Below are 21,497 nucleotides of genomic sequence, written 5' to 3'. Positions count from 1 at the left end.
ACACATACGGTTCACATGTTTCCAAACAGCCTATGTAAAGAGCTATCCTACAGTAAGCATAATGTACAAACTCATAAGGTTATAAGTTAAACATTACTTTACATGGGCTGGTCATATATATATATCTATCTATAGATATATATATATATATATATATATATATATATATATATATATATATATATATCTATAGATAGATATATATATATATATCTCTCTATATATATATATATCTATATATATATATATCTCTCTATATATATATATCTATAGATATATATATATATAGAGATATATATATATCTATAGATATATATATATCTATAGATATATATATATATAGAGATATATATATATATATATATATATCTATAGATATATATATATATATCTATATATATATATTTGAAATGCATTCTTGAAAAAAATGCCCAATAATGCTTTGGCAGGTGAAAGACATTTGACCCTTTAAGAGCCAAATGAATCAAACAATATATAACACACACCTATTTCATTGTATCCTGTGTGGAGAATTACATAGATGCACAATTGCCTGCTGGTTTATTTTTAGTGTGCTTGTTTTTGTTATTTTTAAAGAAATAGTATTACTTGCACTTTAATTGGGCTCCAAAACCAATGAAATCCAAAATAGAATGGCAGTTGAAAGGCATGAATGTTTCCAACATGGTGGAATACCTAGCCCTATGTAACTCTAGGGTTTTTTGTTTATAATATTCAGGAAAGCTTGGAGCAGTCTGTCATCTCTGTGTTTGTAAGGCTTGGTATTATAGAAATGGTCGATATACTCATTGTATATGTCACCGTCTGAGTCCTTTGGGTTTGGCTGTTTACTTATTTTATCCAGAACATAATACAAATGATGTTTAGCGATGGGTGTTTCTTCTGCCGTGAAAGGAGCCTGTTCTCTGTCAAATGCACTTTTCAAAAGGTGAAGCATTGCCTGGGATTTTGCGGTCTCCTCTTTCTCATTTTGCTCCTGTGGGGTTTCAGTTGTTCCTGGCTGGCCAGTTACAAAATTGTTATTGAGGTCCTCCTGAAAGAAAATGATCAGAACTTGGGTGAGAAAAAAAATAAGCATACTTTAATAGCATCGTTACCAGATAACCAGTTGGATTTGTGTTTCATTTCTCTGTCCCAGAAGACTCTCCTCAAAACCATGAGGTCTATCAGTGTAAATATGGGTTTCTAAATGAAATAACAATGTTACTAGAATCACAAATTACCTTGCCAATATCAACCAGCTTCTCCACACCTCTACGATCATTTTGGACAATGTTGTAAGATGTATAGACTCTGGGATGGGTCATGTGCTCAGGTTTTGTGGATGTCCCGTGTAGTATCAACTTCCAATTAACAATTCTTCCTTCATTTTGCAGTCTTCCTGACTGAAACATTTATTATTAATTGCATTATTATCATTCATATTTAAACATAAGTATTTCATTCATTTAGTCTGCTTATCTTTGTTATGTTCATCTCCTAAAGAAGATATTTCAATGCCTCTTGGACCGAGGTAGATGGAGCTATGAAGTATCATCTTCCTCGTGTACTCTCTTGCACAAGATAAATATGATCCTTCATTGCTCCATCTTCAGAGAGAGAAATAAAGGTTTTTTTTTTGCTTTAAGGCATCCAAGAAAAATAAAAAATTAAAATATAAAATGTAACAATGTGAGAAAGAATGAAATAGATACTTCCTAAAGATAATACTTACTATATCAGTGATTTTCAGGGTCCAGGTGCCAGTGGGATCCTCACCCCAAGTGTGAACAGACATAAAATCCCAATTTTTGAAGCCATTAGGAGACGTGTCCCTCTCTCTCTCAGTTAATAGGACTGTACTGGTTCCTGTACTCACATAAAGTTAGAAACAATCATTATCTGAGTGAATAATCATACCCTCCCTCAACCTTTATAGAATAGTCACATTTTTCTCAAGCCCTCGGCTGCTTTATTGCTACCCAACATTATTTATAATTACGTGATTTAAAAAGAAAGGGTTAAAAAACATTGTACTTCTCTTATAGTATCATGCATCTTCCTTTAATACCTGATGGTGATGTTAGCGTGATGTGAAGATCTCCACGGCGTGTATATTCTATAGTGGTTTCCAGCTGCAGGTGCTCCAAGGACTTTACATAATTATCCTGACCTTCACATGCCTTAGTGGGAATTTCTACAATTATTTCCCCTTCTGCTCTTAAAAACCTGTAGACAGGAACAGGATATTGTGATCTCCCTGGTATGTGGTTGCTATTTACATGTAAAACACAAAATATGCTCGGAAGTGCCATGGTGGGTCAAGACCGATTCCTAAGAATAGATAGATAGATAGATAAACCTAGTGACCTAAATTATTAAATAAAATATCCAAAATAATGCGCTGTAATTTGTTAGAAGAAGTATTAGGAATTAATTGGATTTTCTGTAACAATGAGAAAAATTATAAAGATCCATCAATATATCATTGTTACACCAACTAAAACGATGTCGTATGAATCAGTCATGAAATGTGATGCATAATGAGAAACATTATGCTTATTTTGGTAAATGAGGCAGAATCTAGATGGAAAAGCTATTATTGGAGGCATCAGCATCACAAGAGCAGACAGTTCAGAGAGACTGAATGAGCTTTATGAATATGTCTAAAATATGAATACATATTGTGTCTGTACTGAGAGAGCAAATAGGAACAACATTATGGAATATCTAGCTCCATCTAGGTGGAGGGGATATATATAGAGTAAATGAAATGACAGGGTACAAATCATATATGCCCCCCATTGAGTGTAATCAGTCTGGTGCATTACTATGATTATTACCATACATTCATAAGGATAAAACATATCTTTATCATGCAATTAAGTTGTTGTTTTTTTCTCCATGAGAAAGTTCTTTGGTTGTCTTTGTTGAAAACAGGTATTTACATCTAGTTTTTACTGTAAAACACGAGGCATGTGCTGCATCTAATTTAGAGTAAAAAAAACTGAGATGCTGACATACCATATGATGGAGTCATTAGTACTTAGATGATTTGTCATACTATGAAGTTATTTTTATTGTAATATTGTAAAGCAATTTAACGTCACTCGACGGTTCGCTAAAAGCCAAACCGAGTCCTAGTTAAAAAAAAACATTAACACCTGAGGAGATACCCCACTTTCTATTAATAATATGTTATGCTACTTCAATTAGTAATTAAGAACTTTAAATTAAAGGTAGCATTAGCCTAAAGTAAAATGGTAAGTGTTGGATACTATTCCCCTACTCCTTTTACAATTGAGTGAGTAAGAAAGAAGTGTGGGGGAGATAAGACCTCCTACTCTACTTCGATTCCAAGGCTGTGAAATGGAACCATAACATAGTTGAAATTGCTGGATTTTTTGGTAAGAAATTAGCTTACAAAGTGCCAACATGTAATCAAAGTCCAACAAGATCCAATGGCATGCTCAGTGAAGGGAGATTATTTTTCTAGTTTGTTTATGTTCTCTCCATCAGGCATTTTTAATGTTCATTAGATTTTTATTAGATGTTCCTGGGGTGAAGCTGGAGATTTAAGGCATTTACGAATAGACATAAACAGTAATGGTAAATGCAATTAGATTGATTTAGATGTTTAATTGACTTCAGGGAGGCCCCCTTTACTGTTTAGTGATGAAATCATATTTTTTTTCCGATCTAGCATTTCTTGTCATAGTGTGTTTAATTGTACATATTCAAAACTAAATGTCTTCAACAACACTTTGTGGCCATACATTGTAAAGGTGCATAACAACTCGAGACATTATTTGTTCTGTGTTACAGCAGCTATGTTTTCTGGTAATAGGAGGGGGGGGTCATATATCTTACCTGGGTTTAAAACCGCTGTCCATTACAACACAGATTTTCTTGTCTGGTACTCCTTTCCATGTTTTAGGATCAGCTAAATCCACAAGTGCTTTGGCATTGAGAAGCCCAAATCCAAACCTGCTGTTTACCATTAAACCAGCTCCGTTCTTTTTCCAACCGGGGTTATTAGCCAATGGGTCATACTCTGATGTCCAGACCACTAGATGCTGCATGTCCCTCCAGGTAAGATTCGGGCTGAAACCAAACCAGCAAATCAATAAAAACAATCATGTTTCCTACCAATAATCATGTTTCTAGATTACCCGTACAGGAATTCTCCCCTAATCTCACTGTTTTGAGAGAATCACGTTTGTACAATGATGTGAAGCACTCCATATTTACACCACAACTGAAAGGTTTCTATTTTTATATACCAAACATTGTAGCAGAACATCATGTCCTACATTTCAAACAAGGGGAACATTCTTTGAAATAGTAATATGCAGGAAGAAGATGCTTAAGTAGTCTTGTAATTTAAATCAATTCCGTTCCAGAACCAGTAACCTAAATATAGAGGTTTCATTAAGCAAGCAATATATTCACTAGAAGTGAAATAAAAGTTAAAAAAACACACTATTGCACAATGAAAAAGTACCTCAATTAGCAGATATCTTCAGTGAAAGAAGAAAAAACACTAGCAGTTTACAAGCTACCTTGGCAGAATTATTATATTACTGCAAAGTTCTTCATTTACAGCACCAGGATAAAATCAAAATTTTCACTGGAGAAGACATATTTACAAGGATTCCCTAAACAGTTTGTTTTAGCTTTTTTCCCTTCTCTATGTCTTTTTACTCTTCCTTCTTTTTACTTGTCGTTCCAAGCCTCCAACCAATTTCCCCTTCGACCAATACTTTTAAGCTTCCCGCATTTACCTGTATCGTTGTTGTCCTCTCTTTCTCTCCTTTCAGTCCTGATCTCCTCCTCCCCACTCCCTTCCCGCCTATCACCACTTTTTTGTTGACCATGAAACCTTGCAGCCTTCTGTCCTCTTTCAGACTCGCATGTTTGGGATCATAAGCAGCTTCCTATTCTCTTTTCTCCCCTCCAAACAAGGCTAGAAATAGGTTCTAATAAGTCAGTTTTTAGATAGTAAGCCAATAATGGACAAATCAATTTGCTACTTCAATTCTAGCGATAAGCTTATCCTTACTTATGTTCAAGTGCAAGAGCAAAGATCCCAGCAGCCAGGGGAGCTGAAGCGGAAGTTCCAGTGTGAGTCTCCGTGCAATCATTATGCAAGTCAGCGCTTATCTGAAGAGGCAAAAGGAGAATATGTCATACAGATACGGAGCCTCCATCCAGATTTCATTAGAAAAAAGTATTTCAGGCAGATTTGGGTAAAAAGCAAAAGTGGATGTAGTAACTGATAATAAACACACAACGTTGTAGAAAGCAAACCGATACTAAACACAGTACAATACCTAGTGCTATGGGAGAGAAGGTATAAAGACGGTGCCGCTGTCTCTTCTTCATGTTTGATGACTCAATGAGACATTTCCTTGCTTCACAGGACATTTGTGATATGAAGGTTAGACAAATTCTAAATTCTATGCTAAACTACATTTTTTGTGGGTAGCAGTTTCTTGGCAGTTGAAGTTAAACGATTCACGAAACATACATCAGATTTATGACTATTTATTTTAAAGCATCAAACAGCAATGAAAAATTGTGCAGGCACTACATCAGTCAAACATCAATACAGATAACAGTTTATTGATTGCGGTTTATGCTTATGCTGTGCTGCTTGACTCATCTCTGCTTGCAAGGCTGGTCATAGCATTAGGCATCCCACACAGCTGCTGGAGGCAACTGAATCAAGGGGTAGGCATGCAGTGGTGTATTTAGTGATTTACTAGGGGCAGAGCAGCCTATTGGGGCCTATTATTCCTTCATCCTCCCCTGATTTCCTTTCTTTCTATGAGCTTTGGTGTGTATGACAGTGTTCTACAACTCTAAAAGTCACAATCATGTTTAGAGAAAACAGACAAGCAGAAAATGTATTTATGAATTTCATCGAGTAAAATATAATTCTGTCTCAAATTTACAAAAATTGGGGCTAGCAAAGAGTATTCTTGCCCAGGGTGCCATTGAGGGTAAGATTGGCAGTGATTAGGGGAAAGAGTGAGGTGGAGCTGATCTAGATCTAACTATAAGTACAAACCTTCCCTCAAACAGTCGGTTTCTCTGTAAGTTTCTGTGCGGTTCATTAAGTCAAGAAGGAATTTTGCTCAGTTTCTGGTTGTGATTATACTAGCTTTCAGCAAGTTAAACACAGGAACATCGGGGAGCTCATCAGAGGTTTCAGGAGGTTCTGGATAGACCATCTGGGAACCTTCTTACATTATTTTGGGTGGTGTCAGGACTGACACAGCAAGCAGAGAATGGCCGAACTTCTGTTTGGGCATTCTCCATTATTCCGGTGCTGGCTCCTGCTGCCAGGGGAGACCCTATCTACCTGATCTACCCTGTGCCGGCGGGGAAACATCCCACCAGTGCAAGAACCTTAAGGTGGGTTTCAAAATATCTTTATTTTGATTTAACTCCAAAAACATTGTTTTACTTTATTTTTAATATATTTGGTCTAGCATTGTCACTTCTCTCAAGTTTTCAATCTCATTACAATGTTTCAATGTATTTCTCAATAACTTACAATTCTCTGATCTGTGTAATCTCCACTACTATATGCCGTAGCCAGAGTGGACGAACATTTCTCAGCGTACCAGGGAGACAGTCCTTGCTGAGAGGCGCTGCTTATAGAAATGGTATAAATGCTGTCTGTATACCCATCGCAATCACAATTATCTCCTTGACGACCACCATTTCCAGAAGCCCATACATAGATGGAGCCTTTTCCATTTCGGCCCTATAAATACAATTGTTACATAGTTAAGTATCTGTTCCGCACAAAAAATTATTTCAGAACCTGTTGTAAAGATTATTGCATATTACATTGAATATTTTTTATTGAAAACCGTATACGCTTTAAAGAAACTACCATGTGCCTCTGAAGCAGTCAGTCAACGGCATGAAGCACACCCGTTGTGCTCAATGGGAGCATTAGACATCCCCAAAATGAGTGGCCGACATATCAGATGTGTTTGGCAGCCAAATCATTTGGTACCATGATCATTTAAAGGAATGACTCAGCTATCATCTAAATGAAAGTGCATATGATGGATGACGTGTCCTGTTAAGGTTTTAGGCATATTATTCATCATTCATTCTAGTGTTTCTCTATTGATCTACTATGTCCGCTTACGCATTCCCTGTTACCATCGTGGCAATTTTTGGCGTAAAGGCTTACCTGTTTAATACCATATTCAAAAGCCTTTTGTGCTAACCGTCCAGGTCCTTCCACTGTTTTCCCATCATCATTGGGTCCCCAGCTTGCACTGTAAATATCCACATGTTGTGGATTAAATCCAATTGAACTTGCTTCAATTGCATCTGTTACAACACCATCTAGCATACGGATTCCTTAATTAAAAGAAGAATTAATGAATTAAATAATTAGGATACCCAGTGTTCGTATATGTAATTCTGGAATTTCACAGCAATATTAACTAATTATACGTGTGACTTTATGACATATATGGAAATCACTCATGGTTTTCTCCTAAAAAACATACTAGTTTTTTCTTCTAAGTGCTGATCTGCATAAAAGAGTTTACATTACACAGATCATTTTTGTTGTACAGTCGCCTCCTTCAGATTACGCCCAAATAATAGAATTAGTATAGGTCTTGATAGTACTTTGCACTTCTGCATGAGACTTTGCTACAATAAAATAGTGGTTTCCCATAGAGGCTCTAAAAAAGGGCATATTGTAAAAAAAAAAAGTAAGAGCAAAATGACAGTAAATATAGTAAGATACAGTATATTATAGTTATCTCACAAACATATTTTTTCTTCTATGCATTGTAAGTTCTATTCAAGTTCTTACAACATAGCTTCCGGATGTATTTGTCAGAATTATCAGTCCCCGATATATTGGTGTAATGTTGAAAATGGACATAGGTATAACTGCAAACATTAAATGTAAAGGAAGATTCTGCAGATGTATAAAGTACATTTCATTGTCACTGGGCGCGCAAGCTGTTTTCCAGAACACCACGACTGATGAGAAAATAAATTGGCTCGTTACTCTGCATGTCAGTAAAACTGACGTGACTGTTGCAGTCTGCCTTTCATTAACCAGGCGCTTCCATGTTGACGTAGGCACCATGAAGCTATTTGGGCCGCTAATAACAATGTGTGCCTGTCTGAAACAAGTGAGGATTGTCGTTGTTCTGCAAAATGGTCAACGTTCTAGATAGCACCAAACCTTGTGACCAGTAGTTATTGGCAGCGGGACTAATTACTTACAAGGTAAATCATAAAGCAAGAAAAAAATATTTCTTATCATATCTGTAAAGGACATTAATATTTTGTATTTTGTAAAAAAAAATATATGCAAAAAATGTATTATTGCCTATAAAAATCAGGGAATCTGTTCAGTGAATGTCCCTGCTAACAGCATGTATTTTACTTTTCGATCATCTACACAACAAGGTTCCTTCTTGGTGTGCGTCTGCTGTCTTACGTATACTACAAACCAAGCTAGTGATGATCTGTGTAATATACATTATTTAGCAGAGGATAACATGAATCATGGAATGGAGTAATAACTAAACTGTGGTTTGAAGGAAAGTTGAATACAGGTGTCTCTACCTTTGGCAAGTGAAATAAAATATTTGCATTAAAGTTTAATATGTAAATGATCATCTGTTACTTGAATTACCTCCAACTTTAGCATTGTATGCAACTCCAACACCACATTTCTTGTTGTTTGCAATCATTGCAACCTCACCTGCACATCTGGTGCCATGTCTGCAAATATACAAAAACAAGAATTTTTCTTAAAAAACCTATATATATATATATATATATATATATATATATTGGTAGCTGGAATTGTATCATCAAATAATATCACTGCAATTAGGGACAGCAATCCAATAATGAAGATCTTTCCAAAGAAAATATTTTGTGACATTTGATCCTTAAATGAGCATCAACTGTAAAGCGGGTCCCAAAGTGAACACTTGACCTAAGACAAACCTGTTCATTAGTTCTATGAAACAAAACCTCAGTACAGTTCATCTGTACTTAGAATGATGAAAGTACAGGTTAACCCGTGACAAATATTTTCTAGAATTGGGATACAGTGGATGTGGAGGAAGCAGATGTTAAGCATGTGGTCTAGACATCAATGAATAAAAATATTCCTGTTTTTTTTTTAGCTGTTTCAGCTCTGGCTGTAAATACAATGAGTTCTATCATAATTCTACAACAGCTATGAATCAAAAGCATACTCACTTGTTCTCATTTGTAATATCATATCTAGGGAAAGGATCGTTGTCATTATCATTAAAATCATAACTTGCATCTGGGTCCTGAAAAACATTACATAAATATTGTATAAATGACTACATATTATACTGATAAATAAAATTAATTGTAAAGGCCGCCGAGAAGAAAACTATTTGCGATGCTTGAAATATACAGATCGCTAGAGGTGTTCTTACCATTCCTAATATGTATACAAGAGAGTTCCATATTGTGTGACCCTCGACAGGATTAGTTATTTAATTAGTTTGATTAATTGTGCCCCGTATCACCTGCCTCTGACTCTGAAGCTTGGGTCACAACAGTCATATTCATAGCTGGACTTCCATCCTATATGTCCAAAAATGAATAAGGAACTGTAAGCTGATCTAGCCGCTAAACTGCTAGGACCTGTGTTTTGCTTGTAAAGAAAGGACACAATTTGCGCAAAATCCAAAAAATACTAATACTAGTACACGAGTGATTTTCAATATATATATATATCATTGAAAAATAATTTAAGCACTGCATTCTTGAATATGCATTTCTTTCCTGAATATATACATTTGTAAGGGGCGACTTATTTACATATTTGGCGGGAATCTTTGTCAGAAATGAATACTGAAACAGATGCTTGTAAAACATATGATTGCTCAAGGCTATATACAGTTGTTTAAAGCGGTTCTATATGTTTTTCAATATATTTGTCCTTCAGTGCATTAAAAAAACGTCTGTAATGATTGTTCATTAACTTTATGTTTTTATCCTTATTCCTTCCCATTAAGTTGTTTTTTCCATTATGTTGCTGCCACTCTGTGAGGATAGTTGACTTGTTAAGAAAACCTTTGTAACGTTTTGAAGAAAAGCAGTCATATGTTCGCTAGCACAGGCTACACATTTCAATTAGTTCATTTGCACACTATGGTAATGACATTTCACCGTTGATGTAATGCCTCCCTCCAACGTACTGTATCAGAAACGATGCCAATATAGTTTAACCTCGTCATCATATCTGTACTTACATAATTAGCATATATATCTGTGTGATTCCATTCAAGACCATCATCCAGCACGGTTACGACGACTCCTTTCCCTGTAATTCCTTTTCTCCACACTGGAATGACGTGCAGATCCAGCTTTGGTAAAGAGGGGTTCACTCTTGTGTCTTGCTAAAAACAGAAAACAATTTATGGTGCATTGAGAGGGGTGAACCCCATTTCTCACAGCTACAGGTTGGACAGCAAATGGGTTAGACTTAGCCTAAGAGCACCTTGTAGACTCTATTGGCTTGTATACGGCGAGACAATGCTAAGTCTACAGAGAAATGTTAGAACAAGAGGTCATAATCTAAAACTAGAGGGTCAGAGGCTTTGAAGTAATGTAAGGGAGTCTTACTTTACTGAGAAGGTGGTAGAAAAGTGGAACAGCTTTCCTGCATAAGTGGTAGAGGCAAAAACAGTGAGGATATTTAAACAAGGATGGCATTGGTATAAAGCTATCCTGAATCTAAGACAAGACCGAGGACCGATTTGAGTCTTTACATCACTGCTTCCAAACCCTCTCCTCAAGGCACGTCTAACAGTCCAGGACTTGCAGAGCTATTACTCTGGTGTATCTAAGCTGTTGTAAAATTAAAAAACAAAACTACCTTAAACACCTTAGACACACCTGAGTAATACCTAAATCCTGGACTGGAGGAGAAGGTTGAGGAGCACTGCATTACATCATGAAAATGGACAGACTAGATGGGAAGAATGATTCTTATCTGCCGTCAAATTCTGACAATTATTTGTTTTTTTAATTTATTATCATAAAAAAACTGCATTATTCACGTGTGAGCTGTAAAATTATCTATAGAAAGAATATCTAGTATCACTATGATTTTTTGAAAGTAGATAAGCTGGAAAGAGCAAAACACTCACCAAATACCACTGGTGACTCCACATGGGATCATTAAAAAGCTTTTCTGTGTCTTCCCTGAAGGCAGAACGTTTACTTCTCTGTTTAATATACTGCTGTTCAGCCCAGGACACCTGCAATTACAGCAGTTAAATGGTGTTAATGGTGAAATAAAATGTTTTCAGCATGAACAACTATGAAATAACAATTTACGTTGCTTTACATCACAGTTCACGCAATGTCCGAGAAGTCTTTCCTGTGTATAATTATAGAGACATCTTGCGAAGCTTAAATTAATGTTTGGGATCTGATCACTGAGATCTACTTAATGTATTCTTTACAACCTAAGATGTCCCACATTCATACCTGGTGTTGATAATGATTGTTGGAAACAAATTCACCACTTATCTCAAATAAAGTCTACTTCAGCTCCTCGGAAATCGGCTGTTCATATTCTGCTTTAACAAACTGTAAGCCAAAAGAGTGATGATCTCTTTTTTTTCTATATGGTATGCTGTCCTTCTTTCCTCAATTGACCGATACATTTTGTACTGAAGCCACCAGGGATTCATGTTGGGTAAAAGGGAATTCAGTCTTATCCGCTGAGTTCTGCAAGAGTTGGGGGCCACTTTTCTTAAGCTGTATCTACTGTGACAGTGTGAACCCCAGGGAGATGATTAGCATGGCATCTGAGTACAGCTGCTATGAAGATTATACATATGGGTCCCTGGGGTGGAGCAATTGGAGAGCAGGGTGGGCCAATGCTCCATTTCCCCATTTTGTGGAAATTCCATGCCGGGTTTTCCAGGAGGCAAGAAGTCCACAGGATCCGGTCCGGGATTCCTATGGGGCCGGCATCAGGCACAGGTGCTGGACATTAAAAACCCCTGGAGCCTGATACTCAGGGAGACTGTTGGGGGAAGAGAGGTTCCCTGTGCTCCCAGGGCAAGGAGAGGCCCTGAAGAAGACAATCCCTGAGCTAAGTGAGGCAATACCTGCCTGGACATTTTGTGTGCTGTCTGGGGGAGGTTTTCCAGAGCCTGGTGTAGCTGGGTCTGGCTGGGAGGTTGAGGTAGTGGGTGATTAGGCTGGTCAGTCTAGACCAGCATAGTTAAGTTAGAGAGGGCTCCAATTGGGAGCTAGGTTTTATTTTTATGATTTGGTTTTTGGGGTTTCAGCAATTAAGAATAAAGTGCTGTTTTGTTCAAAGCTGCTGTTCCTGACTCTGATTGCACTAGAGGACTGTGCTTAGGACCCCTAAAAGTGACATGTATGGCCCTCATGCTATAGGGTTTTGTCACACTACCTAGATCCTAAGTTACACAACCCGTAGAGGAAACATCTCATTAAAGGTAAAGATATGCCCTGCACCTGCATTTGTAGTGAAAACATAGGAGGTAATTTGAATGAGGTAACACCAATTTTTTCAAACTGGTGATGTCCACATATTAACATGTAACCTTATCTACTTTGCCACACAATCTAAGCCTCCCACCACACACCATTCATTTGTGTCGTGAAGGCTAGTTTAAACTTGTTTTATGTTATCAAATCAGTTCCTGTCATTTCAGGCAAAGATAGAGCTGCTAAAACCAAAGTTGGATGGTTTCCACCAGCCATTTTACTCAGCATTAAAACCACAAGCATGCAGATTTCAACCAAGGTTAATGATTTGTGTGTATAGAGAAAAATATACTCATCAGAATAAGCTCAATGCTACCAATATTATGCTGTTTGTTAATCTGTAGTACAACTATACAATGAAACACGTGTTGGGTTACAATGGGGTGGGATTGGAGTAGACCAACATAGACAGACGCAAGTCAAACATGGCTGTGGTTGAACATTGCTGATGTACATATCCTAGAAGGTAGTCCATGTGATCTTGTGACTGTTTTATTATATCTATTTATTTGACTACGTATTCTTGAACCAAATAGGACCTGACATGCAAATTACAGGCATGTTTGAAAACAGCTATAAAACTATTGTCTGTCAAGCGTTTTTCACGAAACACACGTTTATATTTTCAGACATAAGCGTGTCAGCGATTCCTTAATTAAAAGGACTCTTGGGGATAAATGTTGCCTCAGCCACACAGAGAATGACAGGAAAAGCAGAATGAGTGATTTAGGTGGAATGAAGCAGAAATATCTGATAATACATTTTTTTTTATTTGCAGGCCCAGAACAGCAAGAACAGAATATTAATGGATTCTTGTTAAATAAAGGAGTATAATTGTTTGTTTGTTTTTGCATTCTTGAATATAAATATAAATTCACATTGCAGCAGCAGCAGCAGCAGCATACTCGCCAACATTTCCTTCTTGGATCCCTGGGCAAATGGGGCGGGGCCTAAAGGGGCGGGGCCACACACTCTGCATGGTCCTGCAGCATTGAGCTCTAGGCTACTTGGTACAGATACTGGGTAGCTTGGAGCTCATTTACAAGTGTTCTTAGACATAAGCATTATTTTTATGCAAGGCAGATCAGATTTTGATTAGACAGGGCGCAAAAAAGGAACTGTCCCTGTAAATTCAGGAACACTGCCTATAATTCTGCTTTTTTTGTTTTTAGCCAGTGTTCTTGCTCTGGAGATATTTCTGTTCTATGTCCTGGACTCACCCTCTTCTACTCATCGTTTCGAAGGCCAGGAGTAGTATTATTATCATCTTTTATTTATATAGCACAAACAAGTGGGAGTAGGAGGCAAACTCTGTAACATTCTATGCTCTAAACTCATCTTCCTTCTCCACAATTTCATTTCTAAGGCTTAAAAAGCCAGATGCCCTCTTGTGAAAGGAATAACTTAATGGGAAGGAATCATTAGGAATCTTCTTAACTTCCTGTTTTCTGAATTGAGTACATAGATTTTGGCCATACTTGGGGATTTTCAGGGTTTATATATAGACTATAAACTGAAACTCAGACCATGACCATGAATTTACACCAATCTCAGGGCCCTGGTTGAAAGGCAAATTCTCAGGGTCACGTTCTAAAGCTAACTTCATTATATCTGAACATTCTAATTGGAACTTTTCTCACTGGTTCATCACAGTTGAAATTTTTGTTTCAAATATTGATGACGAAAATTTAGTATAGGTATACTATCTGACAAATTATGGTTTTCGAAGACCATTGTTGAAAGCGATTGCTTGCCCTATTAGAAAGTCACTAATAGAAACTGTGTAATTATTTTACATAGAATACTTAGTAAGCACAACTTTATTTGATATACTTTGGTGTAAGATTAGGAAAAGTTGCAGAAATGCATTCCTCTGTAAAGTTATCTTGGCTATAATGTAATCTGTGACAACCTTTTTTCTTTTGAAGGATGTTAAATAAACGAATGCATGGGGATTCTCATAGTTGACTAGGACAAGGCTTAATTTTTATTGGTGGAAGTGGCATTGGCCTCTGCCCACCACTCACATAGTTCCATCCACTCTCTGCCACATTTTGCCACCAGGTCTACCTTTGTCAAGCAACACCCACGTACGAATACCATGCAACCTTTGTATCTGAATATGCTTTTCCATTACTGAATATTTTTAAGCCTGTTTCATAATTTGGGCACAAGGCCATTGTCTTTGTTCATTTTGACAGACCATGAAAAGTTACATATACATCCCAACCCATCATCTCCTCCAACATATACAATTAGTGATGACCAAGTTTGTGCAATGTTAGAAACACACTTACTCGTTCATCATCTGCAAGCCTTTTTGTAATCCGAGGGGCACTTCTTCGATGTCTTCTCGAATGAGCTCTGTGTCTAAATAGATAGTGGTTTTCAAGTGATCCGATCTACAAGACACAATGCAAAATATACCAGTTTAATCATAAATATGCATAATTTAGCACATACAAATGTTCTTTATCGCCAGTCCATCATCTTTTATATACAAGTGTACTTTTTTATACTTTACAATCCTGATAGCGTAACCTGTATTCCTATATTTAAAAAGGCTGAAACTGTGATGTTTAAAGAACACTCTCATGAATGTGTTTTTGTTGCCATAGTTTAGCAGTTGTAGAAGTTGACTTCATTATTTTGTCCATCATGTAAAATAATATAAACCAGGGATAACCAGAAGGATCCTTCCGTGCCATTATTGACCAAAAAAGTGAATCATTTGCAGTGTCTTGGGAATATACATACATAGAATACATGTATTATATGTACAACATTGCAACAATACAGTGGCTGGGATTTAATAAATGGACAAAAATATAACCCAAGTAATTGAATGGTAATCCCCCCCCCCCACCACCACCACCACCCATGTATTGCAGAGGAAATAATTGAGATTTATTGGCTAAAAGTCATTAAAACCATTAAACTGCATTTATCTCTTTTTTTTCTTTTGGAGGCAGTTGAATGATTATTTTTCAATTACTTGTTATAGATTTATGTCCAGCTATTGAATCCAGACAAACAAGCTACTGGAGAAACACTGCTAAATAACACTGGGATTCATAACCCCTAATGTTACCTGTAATTAACCAGATGTAAGTAATTCTGGTGTATAATACAGCATGCCATCTATGTACAAAGACGAGCGATATTGCTCTTGTATTTGCATAAAGGCAATTACTCATCCTTGGCTACTCTTACGTCATGATTTTATGAGAAGAGACATTTCACAGAAACGGCCAGGCTTTTCCACAATAAATGCATTACTCATGCTGGGGAAATGGCTTCTTTTGTGCAGTTTTTCTAAATTCACAGTCCCCCTCATTAGATATAATCAGTAAAAGGGTAAATGAGCATGAGTTTTACATGTGGGTATTTACTGCGCATCTCTACATATGTAAGCTATACGGCACAAATTCATTCACCGCATTTCATTCATTATTGTTACATACAAGACATTAAGTGTTTTCCCGTTTTTAGTGAAAATATGATTGTTAACTCTGACTAATTCAACGTATTTTATCCACAAAGCATGTATGGCGAAATTATTAAAAACAGAATTTCTTGGGGCTGAAGTCAATGCTTTAAGGCTGGACATTTCTTTTTTTATATTATAAATAATAATAATCCTGCCAGCAGTATCAATGGCCTTCTTTGCCAGGACAGACTTAAAAACAACAGAACACATTGGAATTTAAAAAGCTTTTGTGCAAACGTCAGTCTTCCATCTTCATCCTCCAAAAGGTTTTATGACGTCATCATCAACAAACTGGCTGACCCGTTAACTACTCACCCTGTAAAGCCCTTAAGATACACTGCAGCTCCACGTGAAGGCAACATCCTCTCTGCACTTCCCCTTACATTGACTTCATTTTGCCCAGTAATACCACAACTCCCTCAACAGAAATATTTTACTGTCCTCAATTAAAAGACTTTGTGCCAAAAACATCATCTTTCAAGGCAGAAAATCCCAATCAGCATGCTGAATTTTCTCTTTATACCTTATTAAGACAACTGAAGATTTGGGACACATGAAACCGCGTGGATTCCTATTACCCCATTGAAAACCGGAAACAGATACCAAGATCTATGTCAACACATTTTGGACCTATACTCAATATTTATATCTTACTTTTAAGTTTACAATCTCCCATATTTTTGCCATACTGATTCAGGCTCCTAGTTTGTCTCTTGTATTCTTCTCCCTCTGTATTGTATGCTTGCATAAGTCTGTCTGTACATTAATACATTGATGAATAATATGTGGAACATACCTTTGCTGACATCCCCACTCTAGCCTGTCTAAGAGATCACTGTGCTGATGGTGTGGACAGGGTGCTGCTGGGCTTATAACTAAATCCACTTTTTTGGCTTACATTTGTCACAACACAGGGTAATGGTAATTATGTAAAACATTACTAGAGTTTTTCAGAGTTATGTTTACAGATTCAAAACATACGCTTCCCAATTACTAAAGCCTTCTTTGTTATGGTTATCTCAATGGCTATTAGTACTGAGCAATTCTTTAGTCACGAGGCAAAGCTTTGAAACCATCGCCTTGTCTTTAAGTACTATAGTGTAGCACCATTTCTTTCATGATCACAAAAGAGTTGTGCAAAAAAAAAAAATGAAGGAAGGAAGAATGTGAAACTGAACATACAATCAACCAGCAAAGAGGAAAAACAAAGATTGTTTTATTCCAGGAACCAGCATTTTCTCAAGAAATAAGAATTTCAGCTACTGAGTGTCAGAGCCAAATTAGGAAAATACCTGTCAGGGCATTCTGACCACCTGCCGATGCAGTTACAGTACATGCCCTCCTTACACAGCTATATCTTTTGACAGGTGATGTAGGTCTCCAGGGCTATAGTCAGGGGTATCTAGTGTACAGGGGCATCTTATTCAGATCACTTTTTCCTTGAATGGCTTTGCTTCATGAACCGATGGAGCCAGGCGTTCCTTCACGAAAAACACTAATTTACAAGGGTCAGATCTGTGCCTATGGGAGGACAAATACTGGATCTGTCTGTACATATCAAGTATAAATACCGGCTGTCTGTCCTGTGTTCAGGAGCACTGGCATAGTGTCACTATGATACTAAACCAAATAACCCGAACAGCCTACAGGGAAGAAAAGTTCCATGCGCAACAGATTTAATCAGCAGTAGTTTAGTTGTATCAACCAGTGCAATACCAGTGTGTAAGCTGGCTACCACCTGACAAATGCCATGGCAAAGCGTCACATGTTGAGTAATAAATCGATCATAGGTTTTAAAAAATACATTAATTACAGAGCTCATACATTATAATAAATATATGCCACATTTGTATAGGTCTCTCTCATATAGCCCCTTATGGGACCCAAATAAGAACTAGGAAGCTGCTAAATGCACTTTAACTGTTCTCCTCTTGTACTCCATTCCCAAGACAGCCTGACCCAATCAGCTTCCAACAAAGGGAATCATTAAAAAACAGGAAGGTAAAATGCTCCAATGGTATCCGTGTAATGTAGGTTATAACACACTATAAGGACAAAAGTATTGGGACATCTGACCATTACACTGACAGAGACTTTTATGACATTACATTCAAAATACATGGATATTAACATGTACTTGGTCCCGCCTTTTCAGCTAAAACAGATCCAACAGATTCTGGGAAGACTTTCCACCAGATTTTGAAATGTTTCTGTGGAATGTTTTGCCCATTCATTCAGTAGAGCATCTGTGAGGTCAGGCATTGATGTTGGGTGAGAAGGCCTGGGTCACAGTCTCTGTTCCAGTTCATCCCAAAGGTGTTCGATGGGGCTCAGGTCAGTATGCAGGCCAGTCAAGTTCTTCCGCACCAAACTCATCCAACCGTGTATTTATGGACCTCGCTGGGGCAAAGTCATGCTTGAATAGAAAAGGGCCTTCCCCAAACTGGTCCCACAAAGTTGAAAGCATAAAAATGCCCAAAACATTTTGGACAATGCTATTGATGAATAGGGCATAAATTCACACAGAAACACTCCAATTTTTTGTGGAAAGGCTTCCCAGAAGAATGGAAGTTTTTATCGAATAGAAGCTTATACCTTTGTCCATATAGTATATATGTATGTGTGTGTGTGCGTTTGTGTGTGTTTTTTTTATATACACTATTACATGCATTTTAGTGAATTTAACTATTAGATTTAATATTTATCAAAGTAGACAAATTATTTTGTTTGGAACCCCACCTGTTATGTTTTCATACAGAACCACATTGTTCTAGAACAGGGCTTTTAAGGGTACCATTCATACTTTTCCTAATACATTTGACCGAAAAAAAGAAAAATTAACTGCCAAAAAATAAGTGATCATTGTCAATTTATCATTTTGTACCATGTGTATAAATATCATGTATTTTAATAAAATATATATCCTAAAATACTATTTTGTGAGTAAGGGCTATAAATAACATATTTCTATGAATAATACAGTAACAAATTAGCTACAATTAAATGTCATACTATTGTTGATTTCTTACAATATAGCTCACAATACAATAAAGTAAACTATTTTTTTGCCTTTCAGCCATATAAATATGCAAAATTGTACCATCACATGCAAGAGAACCTGTTTGAGCGGTAGCTCTGCAACTTTCTCTACAAACTCATTTTCCTAAATGACGTTTTATGGAAATCCTGTTTTCCTTATTATCAGTATATCACTGATATAGTGCTGTTTGAGCTGTCATAGATGTGAATTATATATATATTTAGTAACAGTCCCTTGCAAAGGCCGGTTAGCTGCCACTGCCATTTGCAATGTACAACAAACACATTTTATGCCCTATATGCACAATAGGGAGATTAGTGTTATAACCAACACATGTTTAGCTCCATGGAGGATCCAGGAACCATGGGATCATATACTGCATTTTTATTCATGAGAAGAAACCCAAACCATTCCTTTCTGGAGGTGTCACAGCACCTGTCTGATTTCATACATGTCATTAAAAGATTAAGATCCACCAGGCCTGCTGGTCCATGACTCACAACACCAACTAGGAATGTTTGTTGTTGTGCCTTGAATATTGGATTTTAATGATTGATGATCACATTAAGAGTGTGTCTGGTAGGGTTGTGTTAGGGGTGGGCAGAAGGGTTACTGTAATGAATTACATTTCATTATAATACGAATTCTAGAATTCCTTTCAATAATCAGGTTGCATGGCTTTCTGGATCACAAATACTGATATACTGATCTGCACATTAAGGGTACAATATTACATTTTTATGGCACAAAAGAATCACAAATTTACACATTTTCTACAGTCATTATTTCTAGTGCCACACTATTTATGTCTTATATGGAAAAGTTCCAGAATGAAGCTTAGTCTTACCTGGCCAAGGAATTCATACCCCAGTTGTTCTGCAAGTAGTTGGGCTTCTTCTGGCCCCCCTGGGATCTCGGCAGCCCACTCATTCACATACTGTCTGTCTATCCCAGTCACACACACTAAACAGCACGCAGAAAAAATCGAAACTACAGCGATGTATTGGTACGACCAAAATCTTCCATCCATGCCTGTGTGTGGTATGTGCAAAATCTACAATATTTATATATATGCTAGAAAAATAAGTGCTGTATAAATATAAAGTCTTCTTCTGCTTCTTCTTTTTCCCCTTGTTGCTATGTGAGCGGGTTTCTCTCGTGTGGTTTCTAAGCTGGAAGGCAGAGGGAAAAATGCACGATCCTTCCCCAGATTCAATGGAAATGAGTATTTAGTTACACGTCAAAACTACGTCAAAGCCACTTACAGCGCCTTAAATCTATACGGTGTTCCCGAGGGAGGTGAGATTCGAAAATAGAACGTCGGGATCCACGCAATTCTACAACCTCGGCGAGGGATCGGTCGGTGTCATTAGACAGGGAGACGCCCCCCAGTGACGGGGGGAAAAGCGATATAATGATTAAAGAGCCTGATGGAGGTCAGCTGCTTCACTGCAACATAGAGACATAGCTTACGACAACAGCCTTAAACAGCCCTTAGCCTCATCTTACATTCAGGGTCGTTTTATGCCTATCCAATACATGTTTAAATACCCTCACTGTATTAATCTCTACCACTAATGCTGAGAGGCTCTTCCACTTAGCTACCACCCTCATAGTATAGTAAACCTTCCTTACATTGTATATCAGCCCCTGACCTTCTGGTTCGTGTTCTACCATTTCACCTATAAACACGGTAAATTAGGTGCATTTGCACACAAGAGCTGAAAGCTGTACAGTCATAGTAAACAGAGTGTTCCTTTTTCCATAAATACACTCCGTGCTTTATATTCCGCTTCAAATCCTTCTTATTTGTTTAGTTTGTTTATAATAGTAGCAAAACACAGAGAGTTACAATAACAGGGTTTTTGTGTATTTTGATTCAGTGTTTGGTTCTGTTTCATTTCTAGAAATACGGCTTATATATTAAATAGATGTAAACAAATAAATAATGTATTCTTGCTTTCTGGTATATAATGGATCATGTAGTGCGCAATCAATCTGTATTCATATGTAAGGGTGAATCATTACATGCGTGTACCATTGTGTCGGGGGTGCATATGGTTCCCTGAGCAGCACTTGGCTTCACTATGGTAAAAAAGTGTTTTCATTTCAGCACCAGATCAGTGGACAGCAACACAGATGAAGCCGGATTCCCAGTCTATACAATGTTTGCCATCACAGGAGAAGGGAGTGCTAAGGGATTGATTCAAATTAGTTTAAAAAGATGGTGGTTTCAGCTAAAACCGAGCAAAATCCAGCTAATGGATGACATGGAAGTAAACACCCAACCCATATAGCACATAAAGTCATTATTTTACAAGCAAAGGGGACTGATTGAGATCACAGGAAGAAAGAGGCGAGGGAGTAACAAGCACCCAGCGCTAG

The 21,497-nt window shown here is 37.2% G+C and overlaps 1 protein-coding gene across 3 annotated transcripts; it reads right to left on the bottom strand.

Annotated features, from left to right (window-relative positions):
- Positions 1-576: 576 nt before the first annotated feature.
- PCSK1 (proprotein convertase subtilisin/kexin type 1) lies at positions 577-20,503 on the bottom strand. Of its 3 annotated transcripts, XM_053474684.1 has the most exons (15): positions 20,378-20,503; positions 19,960-20,284; positions 14,880-14,984; positions 11,202-11,312; positions 10,302-10,448; positions 9,271-9,347; positions 8,693-8,781; positions 7,217-7,389; positions 6,563-6,775; positions 5,063-5,163; positions 3,871-4,104; positions 2,072-2,229; positions 1,736-1,869; positions 1,245-1,406; positions 577-1,054 (listed from the first exon to the last, which is right to left on the bottom strand). In XM_053474684.1, exons 2-15 carry the CDS (start codon positions 20,140-20,142, stop codon positions 713-715), a joined length of 2,229 nt encoding a protein of 742 aa, XP_053330659.1. In that variant the 5' UTR covers positions 20,143-20,284; positions 20,378-20,503; the 3' UTR covers positions 577-712. The 3 variants fall into 3 exon arrangements, with proteins under 3 accessions (XP_053330659.1, XP_053330650.1, XP_053330669.1); XM_053474675.1 differs by having other exon boundaries at positions 19,960-20,503; XM_053474694.1 differs by lacking the exon at positions 19,960-20,284.
- Positions 20,504-21,497: the final 994 nt, after the last annotated feature.

Source organism: Spea bombifrons, chromosome 1, assembly GCF_027358695.1.
Source record: "Spea bombifrons isolate aSpeBom1 chromosome 1, aSpeBom1.2.pri, whole genome shotgun sequence".
Lineage (NCBI taxonomy): Eukaryota > Metazoa > Chordata > Amphibia > Anura > Pelobatidae > Spea > Spea bombifrons.
This window is presented reverse-complemented; position numbering and strand designations above follow the sequence as displayed.

Excerpts from the sequence above, each read along its gene's own strand:
- PCSK1 (XM_053474675.1), bottom strand. The coding sequence starts at position 20,142 with ATGGATGGAAGATTTTGGTCGTACCAATACATCGCTGTAGTTTCGATT. Across the intron at positions 8,782-9,270 it reads GATATTACAAATGAGAACAA|ACATGGCACCAGATGTGCAG; the intron begins GTGAGTATGCTT and ends GTATATTTGCAG. Across the intron at positions 7,390-8,692 it reads ATACAATGCTAAAGTTGGAG|GAATCCGTATGCTAGATGGT; the intron begins GTAATTCAAGTA and ends CTTTTAATTAAG.